This window comes from Sinocyclocheilus rhinocerous, unplaced genomic scaffold (assembly GCF_001515625.1).
Source record: "Sinocyclocheilus rhinocerous isolate Xijiao unplaced genomic scaffold, SAMN03320098_v1.1 scaffold198, whole genome shotgun sequence".
NCBI lineage: Eukaryota > Metazoa > Chordata > Actinopteri > Cypriniformes > Cyprinidae > Sinocyclocheilus > Sinocyclocheilus rhinocerous.
Genome location: NW_015635035.1, coordinates 83,043 through 105,486, shown reverse-complemented (window position 1 = coordinate 105,486; position 22,444 = coordinate 83,043). Strand labels below are relative to the sequence as shown.

Here is a 22,444-nt window from a genome sequence, read left to right as displayed (position 1 = left end):
TCCCGGAGGGTGGCAGCACAGCCTAATCTTCCTCTCCAGAGAGCACTCCCATCGATGCAGTGATTGACATCCGGTCGTCGGGAGGAGCACCGAAGGATACCGCTGGTACGCTCTTTGAAGAGGGCCCAGCGCATTACTTTGGCAGCTCAACTTTAACCCTCCACTGTTTGCCACCACTGTAACCCTCAGACCGCCCGTGCTACTGCCCAAAGTAGTCCACACCTGGCTGCCGGGAGGACAAACACTAGATCACGGCAGAGGCAACGGAGCTCCGCCCCCTGGAGGAAACGGAGCCTGGCCCGCAGCTCCGAGATGGTCATCTTCCCGCAATGGGAACATGACTCATCTGCGAACGCCACCTCAGCGTGTTTAATGCCCAGACACGTGAGGCAGCGATCTCGACCATCACCCGGCGCCAGGTAACGACAGCACCCAGAAACGCACGGGTGAAACGGCATCTTTAAAAAGACGATCCGTCGTCTTTACAAAGACGCACCCGCTTATTGTACTCTTTTAGAGAAATTGGCTCTTTTAGGGAAATGCTCTTTTACGTGCTGAGACGCACAGGGGAAACGGCCGTTAGCAGCACGACAGGGGGTAGTGCAGCCAGAAGTGCGCAACCCACTCGACACAGGAACGACCACCGCTGAAGCGCCGTCCGCCAACACAAAAAGCTCCCGAGAACACGCTAGACTCGTCACACACGAAAAGTGTCTCACACGGCTCCGGGGGGTGAACAAAGGCCCCCTGTAGCGAATCGATGAGTATTTGTAAGAAAAATATCCATATTCAAAACGTAATAATCACTTTAATGTAGCTTGCGCCAACAGTCCTACACGGAAGCAGCTCCGGGCGGATGACGTATGAGTTCAGCGTTGCGCATGGGATACTCCACATGGGATACTGTTTAAAAAAGCATCCCAGAAACTACCTTATGAGGTTGGTTGAGAAAACATTTTTTAAAATTTTTTGGTCTTTACATAATTGTGCCATTTCATAGATTTGATGACTTCTTATTTTAAATTCTGCAAAATAATATAAATAAAGATTTAGACAGTATGCCTAAACTTTTGACTTGTAATGCACGTGGGATTGTAATATATTCAAAAGATTTCCTCTATGCTGAATCGGACTCTTTGTTCTTTGATGACATTCTCATGCTGCATAATAATATATACCATTCTTTTAGATCTCTGTGGGTAACCTGCATGGTTATGTGCCGTATGCATTATAAAAACACAGACTGCCAGTATTTGAAAGAAAAGCAGCGTTTTGTGTGCTTGGAAGGGATAGCTGTCTTATCATAAAGACTATACGTGCAAACCCCAGTCTGCTTTACTTATCACAAAGATAACATCAATCACACTGAGACTCTTTCATCTCCTCGCCTTGTTTCCTTTCGTATTCACATTGAGGTTGTGGTTACTTTACATTTTATACCTTATAATCAACTCCATATGCATAGTAAGGTAATTATGTGCGCATTTGTGAAGGAAAGAAGGAAATTATCTTATATTATTGCTTGACTATAGTTCATATTCAGCAAGGACGAGGGAAACATGTAATTCTAAGTGAAATTCCACTCACCACCCACTTATACACCAACTCAAGGGTCTGCGAGATCATCCGCCCACCTGCATGCATATCTAATCGGCCCCTGGCCATTCAGGCTCTGAGATGGTCTTTCCTTTATAAAGGTGTGATACAGCTTGAAAAATGTGTAGAACTAATCCATAATGCTGGCGGCACGTGACATACAGTCATGGCCAAAAGTTTTGGTAGTGACATAAATTTTGTGTTTTGCAAAGTTTGCTGCTTAAGCTGTTGTGGTGTTCATTCACATTGTTACTAGATTATTGTATAGAGTGATCAGATATATTAAATAATTGCTAAAAGCTTCATTGGCCAAAAAATGAACTTTTCACAAAAAAACTAATTTCACTGTTTTTTTATCCTGACACAAAATGACCAGCTAACATTAATTGACTAATCATATCAGCAGCACATGTGAAAGTGTGAATGAGTACTAGTCAGGCTAATCACTATCATACTAATTAGATTGTAAGAGCAGACTGATTGCTATAAAAGGAGGGAAGAAGCGCTTCCAATCATTGTGTTCTTGTTAGCAATGGTTACCTCCAAAGAAACACGAGTAGCCATCATCGCTCTGCATCAAAATAGCCTCACATGCAAGTAAATTGCTACAAAGAATATTGCACCTGAAAGAACCATTTACCGGATTATCAAGAACGTCTTGGTTACGTATGGTAACCATCGTTCCCTGAAGGAGGGAACGGAGACGTCACGTCGGATGACCGACGAAATTGGGATCTCGCTTAGAGAGACCAATCTACTTCGAGTGTAAACTAAACGAGCCAATGCACATTGGCATGCGATTATTGCATCCAGCTGCCGCTGAAATCTGATCTGTGATGCAACTGTCGTTCAACTGCATTGAGCATCCGCGTTCAGTTTTTAATTGTAGTGTCTGTTCTTTTACTGTACTAAAAGATTTTTATTTCTATAAAAAATCAAAACGACGGTGGGGGTCGGTGACGCGGTGGGCAAGTGACGTAACCGGTGTTGCGGCTTAACACCGGTATCACCGTCAGCACCATCTATCGTGGCAAGCCTAATCGCCATCAGTCAGGATTTGGCCCAGAAGCAAATATCAAGCATGCCAGAGCGAATTGCTATTGACTCATTATATTTTTTTGCCAATAAAAGCCTTTAAAACTTATAATATGCTTATCATTGTTTTTCAGTATACCATAGAAACATGTGGAAAAATAATTTACAAATAACTGAAGCAGCAAACTTTGCAAAACACAAAATTTATGTCACTGACAAAACTTTTGGCCATGACTGTATATATGTATGTGTGTGGGTGTACATACACAAATGTATATAATAGTGCTGTCAAAATTAGCGTGTTAACGCAGGCAATTAGTTTTTTTCAGTTTAACGCGTTAAAAGTATTTAATACAATTAACGCAGGGGCGGAGCTAGGGTTGGCCACCCCACTCACAACTGCTGTTTCTGTCACTGTTTTTCTTGAGAAGTACTGCATTTATTCAGTCGCTAAGAACGTCTTTACAATCACATCAAACGGGAGACGTTTCAGATGTGCCCTCTAACTTCCCCTCTGCGAGGTGCGAGTCAAACGAGCGCGGGAGCGGTACTGTGCTCGTAGCTCGTGCTCTTCAATTGCACGCACAAAGGCGCAATCACCCACTGTACCCTGTATCTTTTCATATCAAAGCGCGAATTAAACTACGTGCACGCAATGTCATGGTCAGTTAAGTCATGAAGTTACCAAAAAGGCAATTAAAGCTGCCTTAAAACTGTGCATGCATGTAATATATTATATATGAGTCACATTTAAGAACATGTTTCTGAAATGGTTTTCAAAACTGTCCTGGAGCAGCCCAGCACTATCTCCCTCATCTAACACACCCGATTCATTAGTAGAGGCTTCAAGACCTGAAGTGGGTCAGAAAAGGTAAAGAGATTTGAGAGAAAATACGATGTGTGTCAGATCCGCGTCATGTTCAGCAGCGGCAGCTCTTAAAGAAACGGCTGCCAAAACAACCTAATAACCAGCTGCTGTGATGTCTGTTAATCAAAGAAGAAGAAAAAAGAGGAAATCAATAACTTTTAAAGCTTTAAGAATTCATCTATATTTAATTTAGAATTTAGCATTTGATAACTTCAATTTCTGTATATTTCTGCTGAAGGGCACAGGTAAATATGACATTTATTATAATGGGTTTATGTGAAGATTGTTTTAAGTTAACTTAAATTAGAAGTTATTTTTTTTTAAGCCTAATTAATGTTCAAATTGATATCTCTCAATTATACTGTAATGTTGAATGGCTATAGTCAATGGTTAAATATTAAAGGGAAGGCACTCTGAGGAAGGCTTTGTAGCTAAACGTTTGTGTCTTTTACCATCAATGATGAATGTAAAATAAAACGTAAAAAGAAGAATGTTCTCGTGAGTGCGGATCATGGTCTCCTATACTAAATATTAGGGGGAAAAACAATTTTATAGAGACATCGTCAGTGATACTGGCCTTCAGTCATAAAAAAGATGCCATTAAACAAATATTAAAAATATACTGTCTTTATGTTGTTTGTACATTAATTTGAAGATTGAATGTAAAATTATTGCAATATAAAAGTATATTTAAAAACTTGAATGTTAGGTGGGATTAATCACGATTAATTTCAGAAAAAAATTGCGGTTAATTAGTTAATTGTTTTAATCGATTGACAGCACTAGTATATACACAAACACAGTACTGTATATATCTACTATTTAAAAGTTTGTGGTTAATACGATTAGATTTATTTATTTATTTATTTATTTATAAAATAAATTAATATTATTGAGCAGAAATGCACTGATCAAAAGTAACAGTAAAGACTACTGTCTACCTATGGACTTGTATTTTCTTTCAGTTGCCGTTTTCCTGTCTTCTGTTCTAGTTTAGCTCCTGTGTGCCCTTATTTGGTTATGTTCTTGTTTTTGTTTAGTCATTATTAGTTAACCTCCATTCACCTGTGTCTACTTAATCACCCTCATTATCCTGTGTATAGGGCCCACGTGGCCTCACTCTGGCGGGCATGGGAGTAAGATGACGCCCCTACTCTGGTTCTCCGTAACCATGAAAGCTGAGCTCCAAGGGGCTTTTTGAGTGACGCAGGGCCCGAGTACCCGACACCCCGGTGGGCATGGGAGTAAGATGACGCCCCCTACTCTGGTTCTCCGTAACCATAGTTGCCCTGACAACTACATTGTTAAACAAACTAATCTATTTCAAATAAATATATTCATTCAAATTTTATTTTCATTAAAGAATTATGAAAAAAAATATTGTTTTACAAGTTTCTACAAAAACATTAGGCAGCACAACGGTTTTCAACATTGATCACAAGAAATGTTTCTTCAGCACCAAATCAGCATTTACAAACATTTCTGAAGGATCATATGACACTTAAGACTGGAGTAGAGGCTGCTGAAAAATAAAAATATATTAAAATTGTAATAATATTTTGCAAAATTACTGTTTTTTCTGTATAGACTTACCGTTTAATTAAATGCAGTCTTGTGAGAATAAGACTTTCAAAAACATAAAAACTAATTACAAACCCAATACTTTTGGTAGAAATTGTAGTGTATATACAATTAATACACATTTCTCTACTTATATTTATATACAGTATGGATTAAATCTGCATTTAATTCTGAAAGGGAGGATGTATGCCATAATGATTCAATTCACTATTCATCTTCACAATGTTAAGAAAATCAGAAATTTGATGCAATAGAAAACTTTCTAATAAATAATCAACCAGCTATTGGATTTCTGTATTGATTTGTTTAACTTGAATGAATTTCAACTCATATCTTATTGTAGCCTTCTAAGGCTGATGGTACACGGGGCAACTTTTTGAGCAATGTTGCCGGCAACGGGCAAGCAGATGAGACACAGGGCCCATGACCGATCTAAAGTATTCAGATAGACATTTGCTATCAATTCTCAATGTGAAAGTGCCCAAGCAACATTGCTCAAAAAAAGTTGCACCTTGTATCATCAGCCTAAGAGGCTCAGCAAGTCTCAGCACAAGCAATCACAAAAAAAAAAAAAAAAAAAAAAATATTACCTGGCAGTTTGTCATACTATAAATGAGAAACATAACTGTCCACCAAACAGAGCCATAGGTTTTTGCAGAAGTAATGTAAAGCATTTCCTCTATGGAACAAAGGCCTATTAATTGTGATAGATAGCACCTACTGAATGCATCATTTTGCTGTTTTGCTGTACCATGCTACCTCTTTGAAAGTAACCCATTAGTCTTTGTGGCAGCCTGCATTCTGCTCCCAATTTAATAATGACTCAAACTTTGTTTAATTAAAAGAGTCTGTCACCACTTTTACAAATTGCATTTGTTTTTCAGCTCATCTTAGCTGCTCTAAAATAGAACGTGACTATAGAGGTTTTCCAAAGATTAATACCTTTGCAGCATGCAGACAGTGTAATCAGTTAAAACTGGGGTTTAGGGAAATAAATACATGCTAATGAATAATTTGGGGGCATAAGTTTCTACCCACGAAGACAGGCAGAGAGTAATGTGAGAAAACATGTCAGATGCAATCCAAAACAAAAGTGTGCAATACATTCAGGCAAAACCTAAGACAGAGAAAGGGAATTCATCTAATACAAAAAAGTGAAAGTGCGCAATTACAGGCTTTGCTACATTTACTGCTTTCATTTGCTTTAGGGTGAACAAAAAGAAAAAAAAAGTTATGCAACTCTTGCCGCTTCTGACGCTGCCGATATGAGTGAATTCTCTATGATCCCTAGAATTACAGCTTTTGGGCAATGGTTAGAGCTGTAATTTGAATCATACGGCAGGCCTAAAGTGTGTGATTAAAAATTGCGTCAAATCAAATGGATATCTTCCAAGAAAGCCTTTATTATCTTGGTCTATATAAAGCTAAATCAATCAAACTTCACCACTTCTCTAACACTGAGATGTATGTTTACGCTCCTCAGGGAACCAAAATTTGGTCTTTATTCTCATACAATGATGGGTTTCCTAGGGCTAAATGGAAATTGTTAAATCTATTTTGACAAAATGTCTTGAGTTATCTGTCTTTTCCCTTCTGAAGCAATGTAGCTGTAGACTCGCAGCGCCAGGTTTGACTATTGACAAAGTCTGATATATTTCACAACTCATTTTGTACTGGGCCTTTTTGACATAAAGAGAACATCGGACCAATATGTAAAGTGACTAACAACAGTTCCCTTTCAGTCGGTCACTACGAGTCACGTCGTGACCGACGAATTGGGATATCGCTTCGATAGACCAATCTACTTCGAGTGTAAACTAAACGAGCCAATGCACATTGGCATGCAATTATTGCTGCCGCTGATCACAGCGTGAGTATAATAGTGCCTTTCTTCCCGGAGGTGCATGACGAGCTCACCAGGTCAGGGAACGTCTCGGTTACGTATGGTAACCCTCGTTCCCTGAAGGAGGGAACGGAGACGTCACGTCCCGTCGCCACGGTTGCTGTACCACCGCTGAGCGGCCGGGTCGCCGGCTCGGCTCCTCAGCGAAAACCTGGTATGCATTGCACCTGCTGCCTTATTATACTCACGCTGTGATCAGCGGCAGCTGGATGCAATAATTGCATGCCAATGTGCATTGGCTCGTTTAGTTTACACTCGAAGTAGATTGGTCTATCGAAGCGATATCCCAATTCGTCGGTCACGACATGACGTCTCCGTTCCCTCCTTCAGGGAACGAGGGTTACCATACGTAACCGAGACGTTTTGTATTAACCAGACATAATAGTGATGGTAAAATTAAATACTGGCCAAAAATCACATATTGGTTAAGCAATCTCTGTGAGCAAAACAGAAATAACATAATAAATGTGTGTTGACTTTCTTTTAATATATGAAATAAGTACAGATACAAAACAAACAGGAAAAATGGGAATATCCAATTCTGAGTATGGTTATCTTATTCAATTGCTAACAGGCTATCTTTTCGAAATCCAAAGGCAACATTGACAAATCTATTAACCAGTTCTTTTTCAGAAACACTCATTGTTCCAGCCTGGTATCTTTTAAATACAAGTTTGTTTCCTGATAAAACTGGTAAAATTGCAGCCAGCTGCTAACCAGCTAAACAGATGGTATGTGGGCATGCCACGTGAGACTAATTTACACATTTTTTACCGCTTTTGATTTTCACTTATTTTTTCTTATAAATGTGCTCTTTATGGTTTTTGTTGCCACAGCAACAAAGTACAGTAATTTAATTTAAAAAAAATCACAAACACAAACATTAATTAGAAAAACAAACACAGAAAATATCAGCCTTATGCCATCAAATCAACATGTACTGTATGTCTCCAATTTCTTGAGGTTAATGATGTAGTGAACCTTTGACCCAAGCCTGACTACTGAAGAGGGAATTAGGCACTCTATCACTTACCCATGACTGCTAGAGCCGTGGCTTTAGTTAAGTCCCTCTTCATGCTTTCAATGACCTCAAAGCCACTACCGTCCAGATTGCACCTGTTGATAGTACCATTAGCAGAACTGATCCAATACATCTTCCCAGCGGGAAAGTCAATTGAAAGTCCTAAGGGAAAACAAGAATCAGTTAAAAACTGTTATTTGGAGTGCTGGTGTGGAGTCATTACTTTAAAATATACCTTACATATCCTATAACTATATATGTATCTGAACGTGAGATGATTCTTTATAGCTTGAAATATAGTTGTGACCTCTTTGTGACACTCTAAATCACTAAAATTCATCTCTCTCTTAAACCTGTTTCAAAAGTGGAAATGGTTAGAGTTTGACAGAGTGGTAAAATTGATTGTGACAAGTGAAGGATATTTCAATTGAGCGTCAGGACAGCTCTGACTGAGAGGGGCTAGTAGACACCCAACAACAACAACTGACTTTCTTCTCCAAGACTGCTGTTGAAATAAAAGAAGCATGTGCTTTGCTTATCAATGAACACACAGGTACAGGGATATAAAAAGGAGCTATATTTAGGCTTGAGGATGGGAACTGTGTAGATGTTTCATTTAAAAAAAAAAGTCTAAAGTACTACTATTCTGCTGTGTATTAAAAAGTAAACTTTTTTATTAGCTTTTGAAATAGACTGATGAAATCAAAAGGCCAGGGAGATTTTTCCATTAAAGTAACTTTTACGCATAAACGTTGTAAAGCAACCTGTTAAATAGCAATTTTCTCAGGGTCCTGACTTTGTAAGGCTGTGGATAGGAAATGTCATATATATATATACAGTATATGAAACTTATATTCTGAAAGTTGTTTGAATTCAGCCGCAGTTTGTAGCAACTCAAGTTCAAGTTCACAATGGTTATATTTAAAATGAATTAATTTCTGCTATTACTCTACTGTAGGTCAAGACTCTGTTGGGGTGACTAATCAGACATCTCTTCTCAAGGACAAATGACCACAGTTGTGGCCAATTACAATAGAGTCTGAAATGGATTTTGCTGGCTGTTTTAAATAAAAGTTATATAAAATCGTTTTTCTTTATAAGTGGAAATAAGATAGCACTCAAAATATGTATTTTGTACATTGAAGGTCTAAAGAAAATCGTAAGGCATATAAAGCATGATTTTCTCCTCAGAAATCTAATTAAATAGGAGTACAAGTGTTCTATTTCAACAAAGTACAAATTTCTAAAAATAAGACTTAAGTATATAAATGAAGTACAATTCCTCTTGTATTTTAAACTCCTGTCATTATTAGACTGGCAAAGGAATCAAACATACCAACTGGTTCTCTCTGATTTTGATGAAGAACCTTCCTATTGCTTCCATCCATATTGGCTACATTTATTGTGTTTCCATCGGTCCAGTAGATTTTTCTAGACCATGACACAAAGCAAATTTTAGGAAAAACATGAGTCATAGGAATTCTCATGGTTTGTATTTAAAGGCATAGTTCACCCAAAAATGAAAATTGTGTCATTAATTACTCACCCTCATGTCGTTCCAAACCCATAAGACCTTCGTTCATCTTCAGAACACAAATTAAAGGGTTAGTTCACCCAAAAATGAAAATTAGGCTGTGTCTTACTCACCCCCGAGGCATCCTAGGTGTATATGACTTTCTTCTTTCAGACGAATCCAGTCGGAGTTAGATTAAAAATTGTCCTGGCTATTCCAAGCTCTATCATTGCAGTCAGCGGGTGTTGCAGTGCTTCAGTCCAAAAGAAGTGAAATAAAAAGCGCCCATCCATAAAAAAGTGTCTCACATGGCTCCGGGGGTGAACAATGGCCTCCTGTATCGAATCGATGTGTTTTTGTAAGAAAAATATCCATATTCAAAACTTAATTCATCCTAAAATGAAAATTCTGTCATTAATTACTCACTCTCATGTCGTTCCAAACCCGTAAGACCTTCGTTCATCTTCGGAACACAAATTAAGATGTTTTTGATGAAATGTGAGAGCTCTCAGACCCTGCATAGACAGCAACGCAACTGTAATGTTCCCAGGTCCAGAAACGCAGTAAGGACATCGGTAAAACAGTCCATGTGACATCAGTGGCTCAACTTCAGTTTTGCAAAGCTACAAGAATACTTTTTGAGCGCAAAGAAAACAAAAATAACATATTTATTCAACAATTATTCTCCCCTGAGTTACGTGTTCGGCCATTTTAGAGTATCACAACGCATACGCATGCTTTCCCCTAAGCATAAACAATGCTGATTACGCAGATTACGTTCATGCGAGCGCTTTCTCCTCCGAACGTAAACAACGCTGATTACGTCAATTACGCAATTACGAGTTAATTTTTGTTTTCTTTGCGTTCAAAAAGTATTCTCGTAGCTTCGCAAAACTGTTGAAAAGTTGAGCCACCCTTACCAAAAAGTAGTATACTTCAAGTTTATTTTATTAAGTAACATTTTGAACAAAAGCTGAAAAAAGACTATGAATTGGATTCAGAACGATAATCAAACCGTAGATATTCGATCAACACCCCAAAGCTTGACAGTCATTATTACCTCTTCATTGGTCGGCATTACATCAACTTTACACAGTTTTGATGCTGTTTTATGTCTGATGATCGTGTTAGATTACATGTGGAAGCATCTGTTGTTTCGGTTTCTTTTTCACTTGTGTTTTTTGGAAATTCTGTACAGAAAATGTTTACTAGCGCCCCCTACAGTATAACAAGTGATGTCACATGGACTGTTTTACCGATGTCCTTACTACGTTTCTGGACCTGGGAACATTACAGTTGCGTTGCTGTCTATGCAGGATCTGAGAGCTCTCACATTTCATAAAAAATATCTTAATTCGTGTTCCGAAAATGAACAAAGTTCTTACGGGTTTGGAACAACATGAGGGTGAGTAAATAATGACAGAATTTTCATTTTGGGGTGAACTAACCCTTTAATATTTGCATGAAAAAATAAATAGACAGACAGACAGACAGACAGACAGATAGATAGATAGATAGACAGATAGATAGATAGATAGATAAACACAAATCTTACTTAATCATGCATGCAATCTGTCCATGTGGGCTGCTTACCCTTTGGCTGGGTGCACAGTCAGACACTTTGGTTTGTCAATCCCATGGATGACTGAGGTTTTTAGAGATCCGTCTAGTTGGGCAACATTGATCTGCGTCTCCTCGTTCTCAGAGCTCAGCCAATACATATTCCTTGAAAGCCAATCTACTGCCAGCCCACGGCAGTTTTGAATATCTGCACGTACCAGAGATAGCCATTAGCACAGAGGTGCACATCACAACAAACCTCATGGGTGACTGCAACACTTCTGCGCACGCTGTAATAAAATATCTTATGTGCAAAGGCACATGGTTGGCATGCTGATCAGTTTGAGAAGGTTTAAGAAATACACCATGCTTGATAACAGCACTTAAGAAGAAGCAATCCCCAGAGAACTTCACAAACAAGCTCTCCTATCACATAAGATATTATTTATGTTCTGCCGCACACTCCTTCAACCATCATTTTTTTAATGCATGCCGCCTGTGAACACAGTCTTCTCATAACTGAAAAAACCTATTTAAGACTGAGTGTCACCAAAATAAAACAGTATTTCAGCTCAAACCTACAATGTGGCAGCAGAGAGAGAAAAAACAAAACAACTTATTAACAGCACAAAAATGTAATAACTGTCACTTAGGTGGTGTTTATTGAGAAAAATCTTACACCCCACAGAATGTGAAAAAAAGAAACAAGAAAAAACACTTTGACTTGGACTCTCGACTCACCTCCAGAAATGACAGTTTGAAGGCCTGTTCCATTGATAAAGACACGTTTTATTGTTTGAGTCTTAACGTCCGCCCAGTATATCCTTTCCTCAAGAGCGTCGTAATCCACCACAGTGACATCATCGATGTCAGGAACAGTCAAAGCAGTCATGACGTTCATGTACGGATTATCGATATCCACTCCACGGATCTCAGATCGCCTCACATACAACAGGAACTTCTTCAGGGCTGATGCGCGTGCCAAAACAAAATATATATAAGTCAATAATTCGTCTAGAAAGCTCAAACCGATCCATACTTCTGTGTGTATGTTTTGTTTGTTGTGTGGGATGTTACAGAGCTACATACTCACCCACACAAGAGCGGTTGTGGAGGGAAAGCTTCATGAGATGAGGACATGAACAAGACGCCGTGCGGTTGTAATCAATGAGACAAAGGTGGGAGCAAGGGACTCTTCCATCGTTTCCCTCGCACGGGTTTGAAGCTGAAAAACCCAGGGTGACGCATTTAAAAAAGGGAAAGAAAACATACCAAGGAGAAAATCAATATCACATACTATGAATTAAGGAGAGCAGCTCTTAAAAGAAGTCATGAACAACAGCTGTGAAACAATGAAACAAAAAACAGTTACTGTACAGTGAAACCAAGAGAATTAGTCTTCTTGATGAGGTGCAAGGATTGAGAATTCAGATGTCTGGATTTAAAGAGGGCAACATAAAATGGCTGTAAAATAAAAGATTGCAATACCACTAAGAAAACATTCATCTTAACTCCAGGATAAAGGGAAGAGCTGAGGTTGAATGGACAGGGCTGACAGCTCATGTCTTCTGCCCACAGTGATCCTCTTGAAAGCACAGCACATTTAGACCTTCTGTACGATTCTTTGTAGAAGGGCTACTATATTTCAACAGAAGGTAATGTTGAGCAGACAGATAATGGCCTGAAGGCCACTGGTGCGAATAGTCAATTAACCATCAAATCTTTCTCAGATTGCTCTGATGGTAAAGATCTTCCTTGAAAAGACCAACTCAAAAGCTGAGATGAGGATCAGCGAGATTAATGCTGGTTATGTATATATGTTTATGTTTTTCAAGATTCTTTAATGAAGAGTAAGTTCAAAAGAACAGCATTTATTTGAAATAGAAATCACTTAAAAAAAACTGTACTGTAAATGTTTTAATGTCACTTTTGATAAATTGAATGTAGCCTTGCTGAAGAAAAGTATTCATTTATTTTAAAACACACACATAAAAAATAAATAAAACAAATCTTACTGACTCAAGCATTTGAACAGTAGTGTACGCATTCTGACATATTTTGTCAGAACATGTCTATTTATATCGTGCTGCCATTTTCTTCTGCCATTACACAAGACTACCGCCTGTTGTCAAGACTCTTTAACCCTTCCATGAACCCAGAGCAACTACATGCAATTAACTCAACAAGCAGTTGCATCTTGTAAATAATTGATCCAGTGGGAGTTTGAATATAGGCCCATTATTTCTTTGCGATGTCGAACCCATTTCACTTATGTAGCAAGCATATTTTTGCAAGTGAGAATAACAAATAATTTCAAGTGACTAAATTATAGGCTAGAATCCCATAGAATTAATTATGCATTCTGCTGGTCTGCGGTGGGGGAAATGGCTGTTTGAATAAATACTGTATAAACAGTGCGAGTGCACTTGACTCATGATAGAAACACTTGATTTGGATGTACAGATTTTTCATAGTCATAAATCAGCCACAGATTTTATAAATCTCCACATCAATCTGACTTTACCTTAACATTACTATACAGTATGTAAAGTGGGTGCGGAGTATAATTTGTATTTTCACTGCTTCAGCTTTGTCTGAATAGGGAAGCATCCACACCGTCTGCAAACTCCAATAGTAATTTTGAAGTGGTTTGCCTGTCAGCAATGTGCTAGAAAAGTGCTTACAACACTGCAGGCCACACAGGCACTAAAACTGTTGTCGATCTCTTGAAACTATACACTCAGTCCTTTTACCACACATAATGCATTTACAACGTGCTGGCTAACAGCTGTAGCCTTAGCCCCATTAGGCTAGTTAGCATAGCTGCTTCTCACTCCCTACGGACACTCTAAGGTCCACCACTCTTCTGCCAGAACTGCAGGGGCCAAACAAAAACACAATTGCCATGGACTGTAAGGGGCCAGAGCCCAGATTTTGGACACCTTTAATAGCCAGACCTTCCCATGGGCTCTTTAAAATTGGATTAGCCATACTTACTGGCTTTGTTGGCAAAGCAGCACAATTTGTCGACACTTATCGGTGTAAAACAGTCACCCGTCTGCCGGTGCTGTGGCAGGAGACATGAGCTGTTTTGGCAGGACTTCCTATAGTTTTGGGCTGGTTGAAATGATGCAAATCAGATTATTTCAGCTGATGAACACTCGCAGAAGGCTACATTTCTGGACATCTGGACACCTGGCACACTTGGCAATTACAATAACTTCTGTTAACATGTTTTACAATTTTTATAAATCAGAGATGAGTAAGAGTAAAAATGGGTCATGTAAGACTTATGTCGTAATTACAGAAAATCTAGTGTTTTTCATTTGAATACATTCATTTGAATATATTTTAGGAAATCATTCTAATATGCTGATTTGGTGCTCAAGTAACATTTCTTCTTTTTATACAATATACAATTTTTGTGTAAACCATGATACTTTTTTCACTCTTTAAGAAATAGAAATAGTAAAACAAACAAACAAACACAAACAATAATAGTTTAAAAATACATATACATTAATTTAAAATGATTTAATTTGTCCTTCCTGAAGAAATGTATACATTTCTTGAAAAAAATAAATAAAATAAAAGTTGACTAACCCTTTAGTGTACATGTTTTTCTCAGAAAATGTAAATTAATATAGTGTTGTAATTGCAACAAACTCTATTAACATGCTTTACAAATCAAAAAATGCATTTTTTTTATAAATTAAAGATGAGTAAAAGTAAAGGAAATGGATCACGTAAGCATTAAATCATAATAAAAAACAACAAATAAAAAACAAACAAAAGTCAAATAATAAAAAAAGAGAATGATAAATAAAAACATTTTTAAATCCTAATATTTGTCTATTAATAAGAAAATGCCAATATAAGTAAACTGTGTATGATGTTTTTTCCCCCATTTTCCTTTAATGACTACTGTCTGTTTAACAGAAGATAATCTGCTGCCCTTGCTGGCTACAAAGCCCTGTGTGACACTGTACCATGAAACAATTAAAATTAATTTGGGTTGAGGAAAGAGCACATCTTGAGTCCACGTCAGGCCTGCTTACGCTCTGCATGACCCCCCTTTTCAATTATTCTGCTGCTCTCAAACAGAGCGTTTGGGCTAGATTGGCAGAAGAAATGAATGATCAGCGGGATTCGGCTCAAATGAATCCTCGCCCCACAGAGCATGCAGGAAAATTTCTCTCGGTCTCCCAGACTAAAACCGAACATTGCCGGATCATATTATTCTTTTTTTTCAATAACGTGCAGCTAAGCACGTTAGGTCAATGTGAAAACTGCTAAGCTTGCTGTGTGTGGCTTGCACGCTGAACGAGCTCACGGGGTGCAAATGCTAACAGGAAATGGAAGAGGTTTAAACATTCTGACAGAGCATTTGGATCATCAATAAGGGTGAGATTTTCAAGTAAAGAATTTCTCTCCGGATTTCATGCCTAGAAACCTCCAGCAATTATATTCAAGAAAACTGTGATGCTTGTTAAACATACAGTATAATAAACAGAAGTTGTCACTATGGCAACAAGGTTGTGTTAGTCTAGTTAGTTCAGGCAAAACACTCAGCATGATACTTGTGAAAACAACAATGTAATTATTCTTTGATTTTGAGTGATTTTATCATTCTTTTTTTCTGTGACCCTGTTGTCCACAGCACAGTACAATGTTTACGTGTTTATTAAATAGACAGCTGTATTTACTGAATGAACAAAATAGCTACTTATTTTTGTGTATCTCTCTCTATATAGTATAGGGACCAATTCTCACTATTAACTAGTTGCTTATTAGCTTGCCTATTAATACCATATTTTTCTGTTTATTAGTACTTATAAAGCACATATTCTGCATGACAATATACTACATCCCTAATCCTACACAATAACTCAACAACTACCTTACTAACTATTAAAAAGCAGCAAAGTAGGCATTTATTGAGGCAAAAGTTGTAGCTAATGGTTTGTTAATAGCGAGAATCTGACCTTAAAATGAAGTGTAAATATGTATATGTGTGTATATATGTATATAAAGTGTATATGTGTGTGTGTGTGTGTGTTTATATTTTAATGCTTATATTTATCACAACCAGTTACTCTGTTCCAAATCCTAGTGAACAACCTCAAAGTGTTTTATTTTGATTGTTTTTATTTTAAACGTATTTGTTTGTTTTAATTCTACATTTTTATGATTTAAATTATTATGATTTAAATAACTTATGAGCCACCACAGTTTGTAAAACCCTGTTTTAAGGCATCACAGACATACTTCCAATGTTAACGTATCCTTGTACTGTATGTATCCTTCACAGAAAAGGCAATTCCACAATACATTGATGGTGAAAAAATAAACCAAAAAATAGTGGACAAATAAAGAAAAACATACATAATAAAAACATTAAATACCATTAAACCAATTAAAAAATAAATAAATAAATAAATAAAAATAATAATATATATATATATATATATATATATAGCTTTGTGTTGTAATATTTATTTAAAAAAATGTAATAATGTTTCACAATAGTACCACTTTACTGTATTTATATTGTTGTTATATTGTTATTGTATGCTATATTGTTGATATTAAATCAGTAAAACTAAAGTAATTATGTTTAATTGTATAGAAATTAACAGCATTTAGATAATTACAGACCCACCTTGAGGTTGTCTGCTAGGATGATATATCTCCAGATCAAATGGCTGGGCACTTGTCTTTTGGATCACAGTTACATTGCGGCCAGTCCATTTATTCGCTCTGGCTAAAGTGTTGGTTCTCCAGTCTGTCCAGTACACACCACCTCCAAAGAGAGACACAGCGAACGGGTGTGACAGGTACTCGTGCCCCCTGAGGATCTCGATGACCCCCGTGCCATCATACAGGGCTGAATATATTGCATCTGAGCTGAAGGGAAACAGTAACATGAGGTGAGAATAGCACTCTATGCACATATCAACAAGATGTTAAAATGATGACAACTTCCTGAGGGAAATACTGAAGATTCAATAACTTTTTTTTGGCATAAATATGGCTACATACTTAAAATATACTTAAAATGCTCATTTCTGAAAAACTGCTTTTGCCATGAAAGTACAGCATAAGAATAAATCTAAGAAAAAGTGATTTAAAATCATAATCTCATTCATTCCTTTTGGTTTAAATGTGTTGAGGCTGTTTTATATAATGTTTGCGAATCATACCTAACCTAAAAAAAAGCCTTGAGCATTTATGCAAAACACCTAGGCTTAAATTCAATGATTCTTGTTAATTGCACCAAAATATAATTCTTCATTTGCATTTTTAATTTCCCGTACCGAGCATCTGTCCACACTATTCTCCTTTCCTGATGGTCTAGCGTGAGTCCATTAGGCCAGGCTCCAATCTCCATGTCCTTATACACAACATGTCTTCCACTTCCACTCATTGACGTTGCCTCAATCCGAGGAAAAGTGGCATCCCAGTCGGTCCAGAAAAGAATGCTACATACAGAAAAAAATGGTTATAAACTATTCATCTGACCATACAGCACATCAGTGTAAACATTTCAAGGTAACACTTTAGTATAGGGACCAATTCTCAATATTAACTAGTTGCTTATTAACATGCCTATTATTAACATATTGGCTGTTTATTAGTACTTATAAAGCACATATTCGACATGACCATATTCTACATCTCTAATACCTGAACTTAACAACTAAAAGTTGTAGTTAATGGTTTGCTGATAGCGAGAATTGGACCTTAAAATAAAGTGTGACCCAAAATAATATTCTTCCAAATAAAATTGCAACACACACATCTTAAACACACCTTAAAATATTTATTTTACCATCATTTTCAGTATTTACTCATGACTGAACTATTAAGACAGATCTCTATAGCTGCTTTGAAACTATATGTATTGTGACAAGCACTATGCAAATAAACATGACTTGACTTGGGAAGTATAGCGCAGGGAGCTGCTCGGAAAATATAGTTACCTGCTTGAATAGAATTCATTTACAGTGAGCGGTGCCAGTAGTTACAAAACTAAGAGCAGGCACAAACCTGTGAAACTGCTGCATTGGAGCAATATAGTAGTGAAGTGTGTGTGTATGAGAGCTGTGTGCGCAGGGCTGCATCCTATGCTGCCCTAGAGAACAGTGCCGCTTTACATCATGAAAAAGCTTTAAAAATCTAAATGTAAAATAGTAGATTAATTTCAAACTATTATCTTTATATGCACACTGTAAAGTTCAATGAAAACTGTCTGCCAGTGAAGTCAATGTCAAACAGGAGGGTTCATTTTTAACTGATGTCACAGTTCGCTGGGGTGGCATGAAAACAAAAGGCACATTCTAATGTGGGTATTACAGGGATTATAAAAATGCTAAATACTTGCATCAAGCTCATATGCTAATGAAATATGTGATCATGTTCCTGCATCCGGCATCAAAAACAATTAAATTGTCAGCCAAACGTTTGAGGTGCATGGTAGGTAGGTAAGCATACAAAAAGGCTTCACATGAATTTTGCTTCAAGGATGTAGCCTTCTCCTTTTCAGAAGGCCAATTAATTGGCCAGTGGCATACAGTTATTAAACCAGGCTTTCAATGAATAAAAGAGTTGCTAATTACAAAGACGGCTAATCCCTTCAGAACTACAATACATTTTCAACACACCTCTCTATGACACAGCTGTATGGGGCATAGTAACTATGTAATGAATTTGGTGCTTTTTAATATGTGCCACGCCGCTGAGTGTGAAATCAGTCTTTGAATATTTTCCCTAATTGTTCTTTTCAGCGTTCAGTGAAATAATTTACAGTACAGGTATGTCATCCAACTGAGCACCAATATGAGCTCTAGTTGGACTGCAGAGATACCATATTTCTCCTCTATGGGTTGCTCACGGGTTTGGCAAAAATGTTTCAGATGCATAAAACAGGCAAACAAGCAACAACTAGGGCTACAACAACATATTAACAAAAAAGGACTGATAACGAATATAATTTAATTATGTTTTTTTTTTTTGTGCCTGTGTGCTGTCGTTTGGTAAACTGCCATCATAAGCATCACTGTACTATAATGAAAAATACTTTTGGGGGAAAAAACAAATGCTATATTTATACAATTTTTATGAGCTTTCTGATTTTTCCATTACATTTTTTCCTATTCATTTCTTATGTCATAAATTTTAGACAGCGAAGGTACCAAGTGTTACTTTTTGTTCCTCGACTCTTTAACATTTCTGAATTATGTCCAATGTTTTTTTTGTTTTTTTGTGTGCGTTCACATAGCTAATGCAATAAAGACACCAAGGGTCAGGTTTACTAAACAGGGCAAATTAGCGTTAGAAGTGTAAAATTTTGTAAAAGTCAAAAGTGACCGATGAGGCCCAGAGGGTTAATAAATGATTAAAATTAATGTAAAAAAATCTAAATCTAAGAAATAACTGGCATATTAATCATCAAAACATAAAAAATAGGTTATACTTGTACATTTCATTTTTATAGCCTTCAGTGGAAATATGTGGAATAAAATGTTCAATAAATCTGGAATTAAGGAATTAAAATAAATGTATTTAATGTATTAAAAAAATGTCTGCAAAAAAGCCTATTTTTGTGCATTTACAATGTCGGTGAGCATTATTCATGCTGCTGGGATCATTGTGTGACTTTTCTGAGCTCATGTTGTCATATCTGAGACTTTTGAGACTATTCTTTGAGACTATTCTTTTCCTAGCATGCCTCCGTAAGAAATGTAGAGCTGAGCAAGAGAAGAGCACAGCTGAGAGTAAGGCGACAAAAAAGGAAACAGAACACAACAAATAAACAGCAAGATGCAGCGCGTTATTCTAGAACTATCATTAGTAATATATGACAAACAAGTCCCCTGAAATATGATTGCTCTGTTATGTACCCAAGATAGTCTCTATGAGGACAAATTATGGTAAAAAAGAAATAAAACTTGTTTTTTCACTGTTTGCTTTTGCTGTTGTGAACATTGCTGAAGGGAATGTGAAAAAGAAAAGCAGACTAAGAGGAAAGAAAATTAGGCTGTGGTAAATTTTGTATGAGACTAATACACACCCCTGTCCTGGGTCTATAGCCAGCGCTCGTGGGTGCTCCATGCCACCGGCAATCAAAGTCGTTCTCATTTCGCCATTCAGCTTGGCCACCTCAATCTGATCCAAGTTGCTGTCTATCCAGTAAAGGTTTCCTGCAATCCAATCCACTGCGAGTCCCTCTGGGGTGGCCAAACCATGCTGAATCACAACCTCGACCCCGGTCACACCTACAAAACAAACCACTCGCGCTAGATCATAGGGTGAACGGGGTTTCCAATTCAGCACAGCAAAGCATTCTGGTCGTTTTGAACTTCCTTTTGAAGTGTTGAACTCTTCAAAATGCTACTCCTTGCTGAAAAGACCAGCTTGAACCAGAATGCATTTTTATGCTGTTAGTCATGTTGTTCACCTGCAAATGATGCAACTATTTCTGATGAAATTGGACAAAGCAGGCTTGCTAGTTAAGCTAGTTTAAGGGAAAATTCAAATAAAAAACTAAAACTATTTCTAAAATTATATTAAAAAAAATTCAGCAACTGATATAAAGCTGAAATAAAATATACATATTAAATGAAATAAAGTTAGAGTAAACTAAATCTTGAAAAAAAAAAAATTTTTTCAGCTACCTGAAGATAAAATTACTAGAAAAAAAACTTAAAAACAACTAAATAAATAAAAATAAATAATAATAAAAAAAATTAATAAAATGACAAAATCACAAATTACTAACATTTTAACTAAAATTAAATTGAAAACCTAAAATAAAGGCTAATTCAAATTATTACTAAATACTATAATAGTATATCAATAATACTAAAATAACGCTGGCTCCAAGCCTGTATCACTTTCTATCTTCTGTGGAACACAAAATAAGGTATTTAGAAAAATGTCTCAGTGTCTTTTCTGTCCATACAATAAAAGTCAACCATTCTTCTAAAAAAAAATATTTTGGGCTGAACTATCCCTTTAAGAAGCCTGGTATGGACACCAGAATATCAACAGCAGGCGATCAGCATCCAAACACAACATTTGCTGGTCTTTTCGACAGGGTTTCTGAAAATAATTCTGGAGAAGAAAACACTGGTATTAAAGGAAAGGAAGTTTTCCCTCAGCAGTAAACAAGATTTTTTTTCAGCTATCTATAATCCAGCTGTTTGCAATTATTCTCAGCTGTGGAGGGCTTTATGAAATGCTAACAAAAGGAGAGAGCAATAGCTGCACTGGGGGCCTGTTCCTCTGAGAGAAAGATTTAGATGTGTGCTTAATGCAGCTTCAAAATAGTCTTCAAAACAAAACAAGGGTGTTCATCAGCTCCTTCAGAGCTTTTCTGCGTCATTCAAAGAGCCACTGCGCATTATGTATTGCATTACTGTTCAGGGGACGTGACCTGCGTACCAGGAATGGGAAAACAGAATATCTTTTCAAACTAAAGCTTAGGTTAAACAAAGGGCGAGTGGGAATGGGACATCAAATTGGGTGTTCATTACCTCCGGTCTCTGAGAGCTTTCCCCGATAGATCTTATCCTCCACCACGTCGGTCCAGTAAAGCAAACTGTGGTTGAAGTGGAAGTCGAGAGCGATGGTGTTCCGCAGGCCGGGAACGAGTAGGCTGTAGTCACGTTTATGAAGGTCGATTCGTCTGATCTCATGCCGGATAGAGAAGATAACAAAAGCCTCAAAGGGATCTTGGAGAAGAAACAAATTGATTATTAGCACCCCACACCTGTACATTAGAGGTTACAAGAGCATCGTGCTGTGTGTTGAGGCGTCCGCCATGCACATTTTGTTCTGTACATAACCCCTAATTAGTCTTTTAGCTGATGTTTTTAATGAAAAAGATTTACAGGGAATCTAATCTTGAAACCTGCGGATAATAATATATATATATATATATATACAGTATATATATATATATACACACACAAATAATTTGCCAGTCCAGCTCTATATCTACTATGCAACATTATCCCAGAAAAAAATATTTTTTATAGCTATTGGATAAAGCCTGTTGAGAGCTATAAATGTGCCTGTCTGCTATAACAAGAACTTACTCTCAAGAGCTACATACGTCACAAAATCCATAAAATACCACACAGATGCTTGTAGTCATATTCTGACTAATGACCCAAATTCAGAGTCCCTGAGACAATTTAAAAAGCATTTGGCAGGCATGCTGCTGAAAAGACATTAGCTTCTCAATGGGAAGCTCCTGTCTGCATATCCCGCTGTCATTGTATTACTGTTGCTCTTATTGTTGTGTACTGTGGACAGATCCACTATGGATGGACAGGAATGCACAGTGAAGTTATTTCACTG

At 37.2% G+C, this 22,444-nt stretch overlaps 1 protein-coding gene across 1 annotated transcript in view; it reads right to left on the bottom strand.

Moving 5' to 3' along the window:
* Window positions 1–22,444, bottom strand: part of LOC107746259 (low-density lipoprotein receptor-related protein 1B-like) — a 182,606-nt gene that overhangs the window by 96,079 nt on the left and 64,083 nt on the right. Inside the window, exons 22-30 of the mRNA XM_016560390.1 lie at window positions 21,616–21,813; window positions 20,151–20,355; window positions 17,395–17,559; window positions 16,740–16,984; window positions 12,171–12,302; window positions 11,819–12,046; window positions 11,111–11,285; window positions 9,341–9,435; window positions 8,017–8,166 (exon numbers count right to left, since the gene is read on the bottom strand). Coding sequence (XP_016415876.1) covers window positions 8,017–8,166; window positions 9,341–9,435; window positions 11,111–11,285; window positions 11,819–12,046; window positions 12,171–12,302; window positions 16,740–16,984; window positions 17,395–17,559; window positions 20,151–20,355; window positions 21,616–21,813 — 1,593 coding nt within the window. The remainder of the gene's footprint in view (window positions 1–8,016; window positions 8,167–9,340; window positions 9,436–11,110; window positions 11,286–11,818; window positions 12,047–12,170; window positions 12,303–16,739; window positions 16,985–17,394; window positions 17,560–20,150; window positions 20,356–21,615; window positions 21,814–22,444) is intronic.